This window comes from Leptonychotes weddellii, chromosome 8 (assembly GCF_054177405.1).
Source record: "Leptonychotes weddellii isolate Sample4059 chromosome 8, ASM5417740v2, whole genome shotgun sequence".
Lineage (NCBI taxonomy): Eukaryota > Metazoa > Chordata > Mammalia > Carnivora > Phocidae > Leptonychotes > Leptonychotes weddellii.
This window is the reverse complement of record NC_138376.1, coordinates 94,297,538-94,314,816: the sequence shown is the minus strand read 5'-3', so window position 1 is coordinate 94,314,816 and position 17,279 is coordinate 94,297,538. Positions and strand designations below refer to the sequence as shown.

Below are 17,279 nucleotides of genomic sequence, written 5' to 3'. Positions count from 1 at the left end.
TATCATATACATGAAAAAGAAGTTTAATCTCAGTACTTCAAAAGTCCATATACAGGCAAAAAGAATGAATGGATGGAGCTGAAGTAATTTTCCCCTAAGAGAGACATTTAAAAAGGCCATATTTAGGGATGCCGGGGTGGCATAGTGGGTTAAGCACCGGACTATTGGTTTTGGCTCAGGTCATATTCTCAGGGTCATGATCTCGGGGTCATCAGATCGAGTCCCATGTGGGGCTTCAAGCTCAATGTGGAGTCTGCTTGAGATTCTTTCTCCCTCTCCCTCTGCCCCTCCCACTCGTGCTCTCTCTCAATCTCTAAAATAAATAAATAAATCCTAAAAAAGGGCCATATTTATTTGGAAGAATCTTTATCACTATTATCAATAATAAATTAAGCTGGAGAAAGTTAACAAGAGGGGAAAGGAGTTAATAGTTACTGTGTCTAACACTGTGCTAAATGCTTTGTTCCTCATGATAACCCAATGAGGTCATTTTAATGATCTCGGTTTCACTGGTGAACGCTAAGGTCCAATAGCTAGAAAAGAGCAGAGCCAGGATTCCAACCCAGCCCTGTCCCATCTTAACCTTACTTTTATATCACTGTGCCATATACACCTCCTCTATGCCTGATTAACATTTAATAAATGCTAGCTTAAATTATTTTTCCCAATTTTAAAACCATTAAATATCTGTTTTTAAGTTCCTACTTTGTCAGTTACTCTCCTTAACTCAAAGAGCAGGAATTGGCAAGCTTTTACTGTAAGGGGCCAGATAGTAAATATTTTAGATTTGGTGGGCCATATGATCTCAGTTGCAACTGCTCAACTCTGCTACTAAAGCAGGAAAACATAGAAAATAGACAAACGACAATACATAAATGAATGGGTGTGGTTGTGTTTCAATTAAATGGAGTCCTGAAGAAGTAGTAAGGGCCAAGGTGAACAATCAGGTGAAGTTTTTTCAGACCTAGGCTGCAGAGTGCTCACATTCACAGAAGAGCGTGTCCCAGGAATCACAGACATTTCGGGTTTGCCCAAGGGTGTAATTGGAAGGGATGAGTGGAGATAACAGAGCCTCAGAGGTGATGGCAGTATTACAGTCTGTTGATTTGTGTCACGTGTGTGAAAGTATGTCTAATGCACCTAGGACTTTTCTATAGGTCACATTCCCTTAATGGCACTTCCTGAGCTCTATGATTTTCCTTGAAGAATTTCACGTGCTTTCACTGCCAACTGGTTTGGTCACTGCAAGAAGGGAGGGGCCAATCCCTGATTTACATTTGCAGAGACTGACTGGCTTGCAGACAGGTGAAGTGACACCCACGGGGTCCCCTAGTCAGCCCCCCCAGCTCCCAGTTTATTGCTCCATCCCTAACCTTTTGCTATTGACCTGTGACATATTCTTAATGTCTTTTTAAGATAACCGGATGAGGTTTTTTTCTGATTACTCTCTCCTTTCAGAAGAACCAAAGGCATTTTAAGAGAAGATAAAAAGAATACTTGAAGCTTTTTAATTTCTCATTTAGATTTGCAAATCTATTTATGGAAAAGTCCACTTAGCAGCTACTCAGTCTTTCATCAAGATCCATTGCAGGGCAAATTGATTTTGTCCCATTCACTAATAGCTTGCTTTAGGTCACAGAATCTGAGGAGAATGTGACTACAGAAAGTGCCATATAAAAAATAATAAAATATTGTGTCAAAGAAAGCACTACTAGAATAATAAATTTTGGAAAAGACTTTTATTCATAAGATCTGTGAAAAGTACAAATGAACAATGGAATAAATTAATAAGTGATTTCATTAAAATGTTCTGCTTTACATAATTAAGACTTAGATTTTATAGATTAATTTCATGAGGAACAATTTGCTGGAAACCAGGAAATGTTTCTATTTTGCTATCAATGCTTTTCAGTCATACTATGGAATCTCTGGGTTCAAACGTTGTTATTTTATGGATAAAGAAATGTGGTTCTCATGGACAGGGTAACAACACTGTTTCCATATTATGGAGGCATATTCTGGGGTGGAACCATAATATAGACTTATTTTTGCTTGTTTGTGTTTGTTTTTTGTTTCAGTTTTTAGGCCTTTTTGTTGGAGAATGAGGTCTGATGATTTGACTACTGAGAATTCTTCAAGACTGAGTGATAAATTGAAAAACTTCCTTTTTTTTCTTTTAACACTAAAGATATATCTAGATAAGACTAAAAAATATGTCCAAATCTATTTTTTGACATTTCACATTATGGCTTTTGTTTATTAACCCAAAAAATTCCCGGTGTTATAAATGTGTGAGGGCAGTGGATTTTGCTTAGTAAATTTTCTTAGGATCAATCAACAAATAATATAGCTAAGATTTCATTCTGTCTAATTACATTCATGCATTAGGCATTTCCTAATCATTAGAGCAAATTTTTTTCCATTTCTAGGGTAAATGAAGGAAGCATGTATTCTTTGGAGAAATATTTTTATTGTAAATATTTTGATTTAGGAATCATTTTTTATGACATGTTATATTAAATCATATAAAGTCTACAACCTATAATAAAATTTTCTCTGAAAGCATGACATCCGTAAATGTTGAATCCTTTGGCAAAAAGTAAAATTTGTGGTCTTTATTTACATTATAGTTTATAGATTAAGGCATAAAGGACAGGATTACTTACTTGGTTAAAAGAATCTAATATTTCAATTTAGTGAAAAAATGAATAATTTGGATAAGTAGCTGTGTTAAATATCTGACCTAATTGCAGTTATTTTGGGCTTTGATATTCCATCATTTCATTAAAATGAAATGGCATTGATGGCATTTGCCTGACTAACTTGTGGTGTTTGTGTGTGTATGAGCACATACATATTTTAAAATACAGACATTTATATATACGTGTATTTTTAAAATTTAACATTTCTATAACAGAAGTAAAATAATGGAGCATTATTACCAAGGCCATCACCTGAAAAATTTCACAGTTTCAATTTACCTGTGGAATTTGAGAAAGAATTACAAATTTTCTTGACAATTTGATTAATTCAAGGCTTCATTTTACACAAGTCATTAATGGTAATGCCTTAAAATAGATTTAACTTAATCTTTCACAAGATACTTCTGGTGATAATGGAGTGAAGAGACTATGTAGTAGTACTTGTCAAGGGTTGAATTGTGCACCTCTCCCCATCATTCTTAAGTTGAGGAGCTAACTCCCCAGTACCTCAGAATGTGACCTTATTTGGAGATAGCGTCTTCACAGAGGTAATCAAGCTAAAATTAAGTCAACAGCATGGGCTCCAAGCCAATCTGATTGGTGTCCATATAGAAAGAGGAAAATTTTGAGATAGACATGCATACAGCGAGAATGCTATATGAATGACATTTAAAGCCCAGAGGAAGGTTGTGGAGGATTTTTCCCTCCGCATTCTCAAAAGGAACAACACCTTGATTCTAGATTTTTGGCTTCTGGAATCGTGAGGCAAAAATTTCTGTTGTTTAAGTCACCCAATTTGTGGTTCTCTGTTATGACAGCCCTAGCAAACTGATAGTGTTTAACTTCTTGCCAAATGACAAATCAACCTTTTACCACATTAAGTTTTGACAAACTTCACTTATATGATCTCCTTCGCTTATTAACCAAATGCTCTTTATGAGTCACTGTGGTTTCTGAAATGACTGCTTTTCCCATGAAATCACAGATATATATATATATATATATATATATATCTCCAGAAAGTCTGGTTTGTGGGACGATTTTTGGTTTCTCTGGAACAGAGATGCTATAGAAACCTGAAGCAATATAATTATAATCAGTTTTGGGACTAGAATATTAGCCATTATATTCTCCTGAATACTGCCTTAGCAAAACTTATTTATGATCTGATTCTTTTTACGACCTGTAGAGTCTTTTATAGGAACACATTTAATCAGAAGTAAGGTGTGGAAAAGAGTCAGTGCTATTTTTGAAGAACCTCCTCTAATGCTGAACCAAAGAGTTTAATATTCAAATTTGGCTATTTAATGCATTTCCCTTTTGTTATAAAATTAAAAAGGAAAAGTGATTTTTTAATTAAAAAAAAAAAGTTTCCTGAACTGTTTTCCATTTCTTTTCTCCTCTTCTAAGGTAGAAAGAGACATTGGATTTCAAACATCTTGTAACGCATAGCTCTAGAGCTATGTTACTCAAGGGAAGGGTGCTTAGTAGTTTCCAAAAGAGCATGCTATTGGGCAACCACAATTTTATAAAGCTTATTTTATGGAATCTGCTATGGCTTGGTGATACTAATCTAATGCAGGGGTAATGTTTGAATAAGCTTAGTCAAATAAAGCTTATAAAAATGCTCACTCCATAGAAATAACTGCTCTGAATGATCTAAATGTCAGAAATACTGGTCTTTCAATAGTAAAATCCTATTCAGATAAGCTATTTGAAATGAGGGGAAAGGGGATTTCACCGTCCTCTGTCACATTGATGGTCCCAATACCTGGAATCAACCCTGGACTGACTGAGGAAAGTGGCTCCTCTCGCCCAGTCTACAGCCCTAATACCAAAGTTGAGTCCACTTGACAGTAAATACCAAGTAGGCTCTTAGAGGACAGGGTGCTAATTTTCCATTTATTTCTTACTCTTTGAGGTGCTGAGGATATAATTTTATCTCTAGAATACTCAATAAAATGACTGCTCTTCTGCCTTGTGAAACTGAAACTGAAATGTTGAGGGTGTGAAGGAGTTAGAAAAAGTTGAATTAGTTATCATTTTGTTTTTATCTTTGCTTTTTAAAATTGTTTTGTTTCAGCACTGTAATTGGCCAGAGACAAAGCCTTTTTCATGAGTTGTCAATGAGTGGCATCTTCTAGACATAAAATTTAAGATCAATATTAAGTCTATTTGGATAAACAATTCAGCAGATTAAATATTAGGGACTAAGCAACACGAATTCTTTGAAAATTTCGGTAATGAGTAGACCTCGGAAAACTGGTTCTCTTGAACTCCCCTGTTCAGTTTCCTTTCATATCAAAGAGGATGAGAATACTTGCTCCATTCTATAGATGTGTGCAGCTTTATCAGCTGTTTCGAAAACTCCATGAACTCCTTAAAAGAAAGATTTGTATAAAGTATTATTTGTGTTTACCTAATTGCTTGCATTTTTAAAATATGAGCATGGATACCTTAATGTTCTTTTCAGAAATGCATAAAGGAGCTTCAAGCTCATTTAGAAGTCCTTTGAAAGGCACAGGAAGCTGCTTTTTTCCTATAGATTAAATGATTTTAAACAACACAGCAAATCTTATCTCTCTCTAGATTTTTTGCCTGCATTTTCTTCATGTGATAGGGTATTTTCTTCATGAGATATGTGGACTCAATCCAGAAAGATGAAGGCTCTGACTATACAATTCTGATCTGTTCTAAACTTTTCAAATGGCTTAGTGATAATGTGGGTTCAAGTTAAACAAAATATAATAATATCCTAGTACAGTGGTGCTCAATTCTAAGTATATGTCTTCTCTCATCAAAATTATTAAATATTTTGCTTTATTGACAATTTTAGAAATTCTATGGATCTGTTTTCAGTGAAATTATGGCAATAGCATTAAATCTGGAGTAACTATAGAAAGTGTCAATTTATATTACTCATAATTAAAGTTGTAAAAAAATAAGGATACTTACTTGCAACTTTTATTTCAAAAGCCCCTGGGGTACTCAATAAAATTAGTGGTTATATACTCTATTATTGGTTATATTAATATTAAATTGGCTATATGAATGGTTATATACTCTAAAATATCTTTATTAATTTACATGTACATATGACAAAGATGAAATTATTAAATTATTACTGCTTTTCCAACAAATGGATGGAAATTTCCTTATAAATAGAAAACATAGGTTTAGTATTATTTATATTTAAATATATCAAAAAACAAGCCAGGTTGAGTCATGAAACAATTACCTAAAAACTCACCCAGAGAAGTAAACTTGAAAGAAATTTAGATCTTAGTTTTTACATTTTCTTAAATTTCCTGAATGTAACTAATGGGAATGTGAGAAACCCATTATTTTATGAGTATAGTTTTAAGAAGAAGCTTTACATGAAGTCCTTATTATTATTACTGAATACATTTATGTGAAAAGAGTATGAATATCTCGTGTGCCTTTTTTGGGGTGTGGGGACGGGGAGACTCACACTTTCTTAATGAAAATAAAGTAGAAGCTATTGTGACACTGCAATGGTGGGATTATGACTCTACATTGGGTAAAAGCAGCAGGAGATGATTAATTCTTAAGGAATAGTTGATTTCCATGAAAATGTCTTTAAGAAAAAGGAAGTAAAAAACACACATTAGAATCAACAAATCATGAAAAGCTAATGATTTTGAAGCACTGAGTTTAGTATTTTTTTCTGAATTGAAATAGCATGTCATTACTCAAGCCTTTTCTATTTCAGTGAGTTTGTGATTCAGTGACAATGGGGCAATTTAGTAGGAGGAATGCTGGGGCTAGGTAAAGCATTTCAATTATGCATATTTGGCCCAGGAAGAAAATGAGTCAACCCAAACATAAAATGCTAGAAAATTAATTTCTCAAAGGAACTTGAATATAGTTTATGGATCTTAAGTCTGTCCTGTTCAAATCATATTCACTAAGAACCAGAGTCTAACTTCTATTTACCTGAAACCAAATTCACAAAATTTGGGAGACTTTCTGTAGATTCCATCCCCAAACTTCAAACTTATAAAATCGGAGAGACCCTAAGATGGCTTCACTTCTTGCATGAGACTTCCTGCATTCATGAGGTGAGGATGGATTATTTTCCTTAATAAGTGTGACGGAACCTGTCAAAATCATTGTTATAAAAAAGTGATTTCATGGGTCTTGTTGATTAATTTCCATCCCTAAACTACCTCACAATATGTAGTACCCTCTGACATTTTGATTTGGGCCACTTAGGCATGTACGGGTAGTAAGGGACCGTGGCCATGATTTCCATTATTTTAACATGAAAGATAGAGCTCTATTAAAATAGCTATGCTTATTAAGCTTAAAATATATTAATATTCATTTGAGCAATTTTTAAAAGATTTTATTTATTTATTTGTCAGAAAGAGAGAGAGACAGAGAGAGAGCACAAGCAGGGGGAGTGGCAGGCAGAAGGAGAAGCAGGCTCTCCACTGAGCAAGGAGCCCAATGTGGGACTCGATCCCAGGACCCTGGGATCATGACCTGAGCCAAAGGCAGACACTTAACTGACTGAGCCCCAAAGGCATCCCAATTTGAGCAATTTTTAAATAATCAAATAGAAATATGCATGTGATGGACTGAATCATGTCACTCCCAAATTTACATGTTGAAGCTCTAACCCCCAACATGATGGTATTTGGAGACAGGGCCTTTGGAAGGTAATTAGGTTCAGATGAGGTCATGAAGGTGAAGCCCTAATGATGGGATTAATTCCCTTATAATCGGAGGTGGTAGAGAGCTTGCTTGTTCTCTCTCTGCTATGAGAGGACACAGTGAGAAGGCAGCCATCTCCAAGTCAGGAAGAGAGTCCTCACCAGAATCTGACTATGCTGGCACTGTCTTCCAGAGTTTCTTCCCTCCAAACTGTGAGAAAAAAAAAATTTCTCTTAAGACATCCAGTCTGTGGTATTTTGTTATGGGAGGCCCCACTGACTAAGAAGATGCATCATCATGCATTTGTAAGTTGACCATCAGCACTTTTATTCATCTGTACATTTACTGTGCCTGATCTGGTTGTAGAAATCTCTCCCAGATATTGCACCTTTTGGAGACAACAACCCTAATAACATTGCAGATGCTAGCGCTAATTGCCTAATTAGAAAAAGGTGTCTGCTTAATTATTGACATTATTTAGTAAATATATGCTTTTTTCAGTCAAAGAAATGCACATCTTTTTCTCTAACCCACTAGTCTTTCCTTATCTGTTGGAGCCTGAATTATTTTGACCAGTTAAATTTCCCACTTATGAGATGCACAGATATGCTTTTACTTCTTTCAGTAAAGTATCTCTTATTTGAACATTTGCATCTCTCATGAAAATATATTTTACTTTTTATTTAACATATTTCTCTGGTTAGAAGTCACTATATATTGCAAAGCCTTCTATATGCAGAAATATTGTGGTTTTTTAATATGGTACTTTTTAAAATCTGATTCCCTTTAGCTAAACTTATGAAGTTTTTCACATTTATTGTTTATTCAGACCTCACCGTCTAAAAAGTGCTCAAGTACTACATGCTACTAAGAGATAGATGACTTATTCTCATCTGAGAGCCTTGCTGAGCAACAAAAAAAGAGTATACTAAAGTCAAGATAATTTTATGTCATTGTATTTATCAAAAACTTATATAATCACAAGTAAAAACAATAGTGTTTATTTCAAAAGAACACATAAATATCACTAAGGAGTTGAAATTCTTAAAAGAGAAGTTGGATTTTAAGAGTGGAGCGTTTTTTGGGGGGGGGTTTTCTTAAATAGAAAAAAAGGAATTCCTCAGAAATCTTTGCCCACTTTGGATTGGTAAAACACAATGCATTTTACCTGTAATGTGTTAGGAGTTCAACACATTTTGTTTAAAAAAAAATGAACTCTAGTTATGTACTCACCATTGCTCTTCATCTCTAAATTCAGTTTACTACTTATAGAAAAAGTAGAAACTGCTAAGTTGAAAATGTAAAGTTCAAAAGGTAGGGGAAGAAAGACTGAGCTTACCAGAGTTAATACAGGAAAAGACAGTTTGTCAACCTTAGCAGAAATAGAGTGTCATTCAAGAGCTCCACAAAAAATGTGGAGGATTCTGATTGCCCATCCCTTTACAGTCATGGGCAAGAGGGTGTTCTGAATGGTCAGGCTTGTTTTAAAGAACCAGTCCTGTGGCTGAGAGTTAGATGAGGGTTCACTTTCTAGTTCCACTACTAGAAAAAGAAATTCTTCTGCTGGAAGAGTATGGGGAGTGGGTTGGTAGGAAGGATTGTTAGTTAATGTAAAAAGTAAGTATATATTGGCCACCTCTGCAGGTAGATTAGGCTGCTAAATTATCCTCTGAAATATCATTACAATGATCAAATCTCAAAAATCTCAGAGAAAAGGTGGCAATTTAGGGCTTTCATTGAAATTGGCAGGATATCTGTTTCTGGTGTGAGACAAAGCTATTTTTACCTTGGAAGAGAGTGAATAGTTTTTTTGGTTTTTTTTTAAGTGCCTAGAATCTGAAGTTTTCTAAAAATTACTCTAGGGGTATTTATTATGGTTTATCAACTACATATATACATAAATATATAAAACATATATATTTCAATTACAGCACCTAGGATTATTTTGACAAAGTCTGTTTTTGTGAATTGTCATGGTTTATCTTGCCTCTCAAAATCTTTTTCATTCGATTTATATATTCTTGTAGAAAAGCATAATTTTATCGTCACCGATGTCTATATTTGTGATACATAGATATTCTGCAGACAAAGGACTGATAAAAGATGAATTTTTCATTTTTCAACTTTATTTGCCAAAAGATATTCTTAGCAAAGTTTCTCCAAAATTCTTACTTACATGTGTTTTCTGGAGCACTTAAATACAGTAAAGGTCATTCTTACTTGTAATTGGGAATTACATTCTTAATATAATTTTGGAACAATACATATTTTTATAATGCCATTGATAGTATATTCTCCTTCTCTGTCCTTTGTTCTCAAATTTTCGATGGAAAAATACAGCATTGAAGTACTCCACAAACCACATCACATAGTAGAATGCAAAATTTGGAATTAATGCTTTTATGTAATGAGAATGTAATATTTTATTTATACCATTCTAGAATATAGGTGTCTTTCCTGAGCATCCTGGAAGAGATTGCATTGTCAGTTTCCCCTAGGAATAATAATAGGCAAGTGTACTTGGCAGTTTGATCTGATTAATAAGGTATGATGAGGTTAAGTGACTTCTTTTAGGAGGCTTGTGATTTAGTCTTCAATGCCTAACCTGACTGTGAAGCTGGGTCTTTGGAATCACTCATAAGCAGCCCCTAATCTTACTTTATGGGGCAGAGTCACATGGTCTTTCAGCCAGATCCCCACTTCTTTTGAAGCTGATTCTAGCTTTCTGGCAATCAAAATAATTTGTATGAAATCAGAAGGAATGGAACTAAAAAGTAGGCATGGAAAATACTGCCACATATCCTAGCTGCTCTGAGATGCCAACTTTCCAGGAGCATTGCCCATGTTGAATTTCTCAGTAATATTTACCTCTCATTTTTTCCACCATATCAATAACTAGCTCTTGTCATCTTCAAAGTACTTCTCAAACATTAAATAATCTCAGATTACACACTCTGTTCTTCACATTTATCTTGACCAACTGTCAGAGAAGGCAATTTATTTCCCCTCAATTTTATTCCTCTTGGCTCTGTGTGGTTTCTGTAGTAAATTTGAGTGGAATGAAAGGTACAATTTAGTGTGTTTCCGTAATGAAGGAAACACATAATTTTCCATAAACAGTATAACCTTCAGATTATTTTCAAATTGCTTATAGTTTTACCTTCTGAGTTGGATACCCAGAATTTATTTTCAACATCTTTGAGTCTTGATTAATTTTTAAGTGGGAATTTTGAGGATGTGAAGAGAAAAACACATAGGAAAAAATTTTAAAAATAAAAAATCATTTAGTGTTAACATTTTCATCCATTTAAAATATTGTGCCATAATTGTTTTGGCAGTATTATAAGGTGAAATAAAATTTGGGATTCATAATAATATCAGTTCTTTTAAATATGGAAGGTCTCATTTTAACACTGAACTTGCATTGCTTTCTGAATTTATATGGTTTCTCATTTTTCTGATCAAAAAAGAAAAAAATGTATAGAAGTTCTTGTCCCTTTAAAAATTTTTTGTTTTTTAAAAATGTGACCAGGAAAAAAGAAAATGTGACCAGGATTCAACTAATTTGTATCAAATCCCAGTAAATGTGTTCTTTTGGTTTCAAGATACCAAGCAGGTATGTATGATATTGTCTACAGAAATACTCTCTCAAACCCAGTTCACTGAATTGAACCTGAAGTGCAAAAGCAATTCTTCTGGTGTTCTCCATCTAGCCGTAGCAGGAAGTCTTCCAGAGGTTAAAAAACTGGAGATTAGCAACATATCAACTTTCAGGGGGCCTCTCCTAAACACTCGTAATTCACTTACTCTCCAGCAAATCATTATTCCAAAGGTTTGATTCACTTGTAGCCCCACTTGGATCTTAAATTGCACTTCGAAGCACTCCTATCCTTCATCCATTTTCAGAACTGCCATTAGAAGTGATGGAAATTTGGCACAAAAATCAATGAAAGGATATGATATGATTTCGTTCTAATTTTTCCTTCTTTGAGATCCATCTCAAGTACAGTCTGTGAAACTTTTCCATCTTGCTATCATTTCAACTAAATTGAGTTCATGACCTTGGTATATGTATTCACATAGCTTTTCAGAAAAGAAAGGAGATTTGTTGTTGCTATTGTTAATTTCTACCTAAAATTATTTCAAAATCTTAATTCATTTTCCCACTGATCCCCTCATCAGTTTTTTAATCTCTCAAAAATATGGGGCTAAATTACTATTGTCACCTAAAAATGGTTGTATTAATTATGTTTGGTTATTATTAATACCCACTAATATATATACTTGAATGTATTTGATTTTCTTTTTCTTAGTCAGTGATAGGATTTTATAGCACTTATCTTATTTTTATCAAGAGAAGGATAGTACTACTTATTGGTAAAGAAACAAATTTAAAAAGTAGCACTTTATTAACGAAAGTACTTAATTTTGCATGCAATATTTTCATTTCTTCCCCCAATAACTAAAAATTTTCATATGAACTGGATTCAAATTCTAAGCACCCTGTGTACACAGCTGTTAGAAGTTTCAAAATTTGTCTGTCTAGTTTAACAAATCTGTTGACACTGTAAACATTTGAATTGTAACAAAATAACTTTATTTGTTATAGATCATTTCTCTTGATTTGTTAATGGGGCATAACATTCTCCATTAATATGAATAAATTACAGTATGTGTCCTTTTTGTCTATCACAAGAAGTAAATTAGTTGATTAAGAAAGTCATTGAAGGAGTCATAACATCCCATTTTGACTCCCTGAAAATATCTTAGCCTAACAAACACGCTTATTAAATTTAAAAAAATGCCTGCATTTATTGAAGAATTAGTCTTTCAACTTCCACCTTTGTTTTTGAGGTTAATCTTGCCCTTCTGGCCTTTCTTTACCATTTTAGTAATGCTTGTACTAGCTGCGGAGGGGGCAGTAAAAGTAACGATGATGGTGAGGTTGATAATAACGAAGATATAGTTTAGTAGCTGTTGTATTGCCATTTATTGAATGATTCGATGTAGCAGGAAATTTGCCAAGCAATTTCTCAACCATCATAAACCTGTAAGTCAAGTCTCACTAACCTCATTCCTCAGGTATAGAAGTTTTTCACTCAGAGGTGAGGAGCAGTAGTGACCTTCTAGCCAGGAAGTTAATCTCCATCTCTCTCTCTCCTGTCTATAAAACTTGTGGCAGACCTGTTTTGCTTTACTGTTTCCATGAAAAATCTAGACCTAACTGAAAGGAAAAATTGTACAATGTAGAGAAAGAGGTTGAAAGATCGAAAGGAACATTTTAATTCCACTCTGAGGCCTTCAAGGTGTACAAACAATTCCCTTCAGTTTGAAAATACTAAAACCTTTCAGCTATTATTTAACACATTCTAAAAGTAACTACAAGTAATCTTTCCGGTTAGGTGAAATTTATTTTGTGCGAAGTGTCAAAGGAGTATGAAAATTTGGAGTTTGTTTTCTTAGTTTGAAAATGTAATTTAGAGGTAAAAACTAAAATTGAAAATGGTTAATTGTTGGGGTGCCTGGGTGGCTCAGTTGGTTAAACATCAGACTCTTGATTTTGGCTCAGGTCATGATCTCAGGGCTCTGAAATCGAGCCCCATCCGGCTCTGCACTGGGTGTGGAACCTGCTTAAGATTCTTTCTCTCCCTCTCCCATTGTCCCTGAACCTCCCCTCAAAAAAAAAAAAAAAAAGAAGAAGAAGAAAAAGAAAATAGTTAATTGTGCATATTAGAAGATGATTAATAAAATTTCTTTTTGTGATATGCAGTTCTTAAATTATTATCGATAATGTGGCCCATATTTAAAATATATGAAATATGTTGTTAAGCTGTGATTCTGGCAAAAGTATTGGAATATTTTTAGAATAGTTCAATTTGGAAAAATAGAGATTTTTTTTCTCTTTAGTATTCAATATATACATATCTGTGTAATTTCGGATTGAAAATGCTATGAGAGTCACTTGAATATTCTGCTTGGTTTTGAATTGCTCTTAAATGTAACATGATACAGTTGTTTTCAGATGATTTCTAAGTTACCCCTGGAGTTAACTTTCTAGGAGTCCAGGATTGTCAATATAATTAGATATGCTTATTCTCCATTGAGAGGAGCTTGCTAGTCATACAAAGGCAGCAACTTTGCAGAAATAAAATGAAAGAGTTACAAAATTTTTAAGCGGTTGCTCTGTATATAAAAACACCTCAAAAAGAAAGAGGCAGGGGCGCCTGGGCGGCATAGTCAGTTAAGCATCCGAGCCTTGGTTTCAGCTCAGGTGGTAATCTCAGGGTCTTGAGATCGAGCCCTGTGTCAGGCTCCACACTCAGTGTGCAGTCTGTGTAAGTTTCTCTCTCCTTCTCCCTCTGCCCCTCCCTCACCCTGGCTCGCACACTCTCTCTCTCTCAAATAAGTAAAATAAATCTTAAAAAAAAAAAAGAAAGAGGTAAACAGTTGAGGGGAAAAATTGCAGCTTAAGATCAGATAAAATTTTCCTATCATATGTGTGTGTTTGTGTATATACATACATGAATACACTCTTGCAATGAGTATAAATGTGTAAATATGTATAAATACATATACATGCATACACATAGATATTTATATATACATATACATATGTAAAAATATATACATACATATGATTGGGCACATGTATATGTGTATACAGTTTTTTAAACCACCAAATGGAGGTGGTTTACAGAAAAGCAAACAAAAAATTTCACAAGATAAAATATGTAAAGGGAAAATAAGTATACAAAAAGCTCATCTCTAGTAATCAAAGAATTACAAATGAAGCAGAATTTTCTTCCTATGTGATTGCAAATAGTTTGAACACTGGTAACACCCAGTATTGTCAAGGATAAGAAAACAGAGACTCCTGTCATGTAAAAATTTCAAAAAATACTAATTTTCAAATACATATATATACTCTCATAAGATGTAAAAGTGATGCTATTTGTCCCAGAAATTCTATATTTAGGAAAGTCTCCTAACATAAAAATTATTAATGTGCTGAGAAAAATTCTGCCATGTCCCAAGGTAGAAAGCTTTTTGACTAAATTATGCATAGCCATGAAGTGACCTGCCATGCAGCCACTTAAGTGGTATTTTATGGAACACATCCGGCAAGAGAACATGTTTATAATATATTGCCTAGTACCAAACATAACAGAAAGAGTGATGATGACTTCAAAAACAAATAAAACATATTTATATATTTATATGTATGTACAAAAAAGTAGGTATAAGTAGAACAACATGCGAAAAGTTGTTTCTGGGTCATGAGATTATAAATTTTGCTATTTTTTAATATTTTTTTTAATTTTCTCCCATAAACATGTACACCTTTGAAAGCAGGAATAAAAAGTTTACTGGATATAATAAGATTTTCCAACATCTTTCCACAGACGATCTTCTGTGCCCCTTCTCAAATAAAAATGAATGGGGTCAATAGAAGGGTCAATTGTACAGTTAAACCAGGATATCAAAAAAGGATTTCATCCATTTGGACTACTTTATCATTGATTTTGTTTCTCCCCCAGAGGAAACGTTTTTGCTTGCATTCAGAACTGACATATGAACCTAAATAAAGGAAAAAGGTGTTAAAAAACAATTTGACCAAAAACCCATTGCCTTTGATGGTAGTGGATGTAGGAGGTGGTAAGGGAGAAGTAAAAAATGATTGAAGGTGATGACAAAGTTTGTGGCTTCCATGGTATTATTTACAGCGCTTAGGAGAGGAGTAATGCTAATCACTAGGGCATGTGGATTTCAGAGTCGAGGATAAATACTGGGGTAGTGGGCAGAAAGTGTGGCCCTGCCACTAAAGAGGTGTGCTCTACTATAGAAAATGGTACAAACAACTTAAATATACTTATATAATCTGTGTGGGGTTTTTTGGTCATCAACATTTGACAGGAAGTTCCAATTGTAATTCTTCTTTCTGAATGTTGGATTAGGAAATGCATCGACTACCACAACTGTGATCGACAGCAAAAATGGATCGGTGCCCAAATCCCCTGGAAAAGTGCTGAAGAGGACAGTCACAGAGGACATAGTGACAACATTCAGCTCCCCAGCAGCCTGGCTTCTAGTCATTGCTCTGATAATCACATGGTCAGCTGTTGCTGTTGTTATGTTTGACCTAGTGGATTACAAAAACTTTTCAGGTAAGATCCATGAAATGTGGGTACTGGATGAAAAGAAGCAATGTTCTTCCCTCCCGTCTTCGTTTCTTTTCATCTCACCTTCATGTGAGAAGTAAAGTGCCCCACAAACTGCCTACATTTCAGTGAAGTCTGGTTTCCTTCTTCCACATTTCCTTCTATTCTTCTTTGCCTGTTGTAGTCAGTGATTTCAAACGAAATATAGTTCCATATTTGTAATGCCGAACACAAGCTGAATGTTGTTTCATGAAGATAATGATTAAAAAGTTTTTCATGTGGAGATTTGGTTTGGGAACAGAGACTTTATCAATTTTAAACCAAACTAAACCAAATAAAAAACTTTTGGACAAGTGGGAAGTTGTGTAAAGCATTTTTAAGTCCCTCTACCATCTGGCTCCAAGCTTCCTTTCCAGACATTTTCTTTGCTCCTCCCATCAAAACATCCTATTTTGAGTTCCTGAAAATAAAGAGTGTGAAAAGGATTTTCCCAGAATTACTTGTAATGAGATACTACATCTTGAGTGGCCATGTGTTCTTATGGGTTTGGAGTAAAACAGGAATAATGCAAGTGAGGAAAGACAGATTTTCATTATGGCCCTATTCAATCTTTGAGTATACTGTTTATCTCTTTGTTCAAGGTATTTTAACACTTTTAAAATTATATTTGTCTAGGGCGCCTGGGTGGCTCAGTCGTTAAGCGTCTGCCTTCGGCTCAGGTCATGATCCCAGGGTCCTGGGATCGAGTCCCACATCGGGCTCCCTGCTCGGCGGGAGGCCTGCTTCTCCCTCTCCCACTCCCCCTGCTTGTGTTCCTGTTCTCGCTGTCTCTCTCTGTCATATAAATAAATAAAATCTTAAAAAAAAAATTTATATTTGTCTATTTCCACATCTGACATGCTCTATTGACTGTGAGTTCCTTAAGGGAAGGACTCAGTCAGGTGTTTAATAAATATTAAATAAATAGATGAATAAATTTATGTTTTTTACCACAAGAAAAACCATTTCATTAAACTCTTAATGTGCTCCTACATATTTGCACCATTCACCCCCACCCCCACTTCCCATTTTCTTTCTCCAATGGGAGTGGAATCAGTAGGAACCAGAAACTATAAAGACTATAAATTGCATTCTGTACAGTCATGGATCCTCTACTTCTTTTTTTTTTAAAGATTTTATTTATTTATTTGACAGAGAAAGACACAGTGAGAGAGGGAACACAAGCAGGGAGAGTGGGAGAGGGAGAAGCCGGCTTCCTGCGGAGCAGGGGGTCTGATGCGGGACTAGATCCCAGGACTCTGGGACCATGACCTGAGCCTAAGGCAGACGCCTAATGACTGAGCCACCCAGGAGCCCCTCCTCTACTTATTATGGTATTATACTCATTCAGCAATTATTTATCAAAAACCTACTATATGTGCCAAGCAATGGCTACACTGAAAGAAATATAAGTATAAATATTGCAAAGTCATAGAACTGGATCATTTGGGTTTATTGACATGGCGGTGAGATTGAGATGATTCTTCCTGCAGTACCATTGGTAACTGTGCTAAAGTGAGCATTATCTAACAGGTAGAGATAAGTTCCATGATGTCAATGAAAGAAAAACACTATCCAGAACTGTGAACCTCTTCTCTAAATAAGTAATACTTTGTGTATACTGTGTAATGGAGGCTTTTTAAAAAAATTTTTTTATTGTTATGTTGATCACCATACATTACATCATTAGTTTTAGATG

The 17,279-nt window shown here is 34.7% G+C and overlaps 1 protein-coding gene across 18 annotated transcripts in view; it reads left to right on the top strand.

Annotated features, from left to right (window-relative positions):
- The window catches only part of TRDN (triadin), a 373,567-nt gene that overhangs the window by 29,068 nt on the left and 327,220 nt on the right, over positions 1-17,279 (top strand). For all 18 annotated transcript variants that reach the window (XR_014147926.1, XM_081828915.1, XM_081828916.1 and 15 more), the window contains exon 2: positions 15,338-15,547. Coding sequence is in view for 17 of the 18 variants with exons in the window: in XM_081828915.1 (XP_081685041.1) it covers positions 15,338-15,547 (210 nt within the window). In the remaining variant the exon portion in view is untranslated. The remainder of the gene's footprint in view (positions 1-15,337; positions 15,548-17,279) is intronic.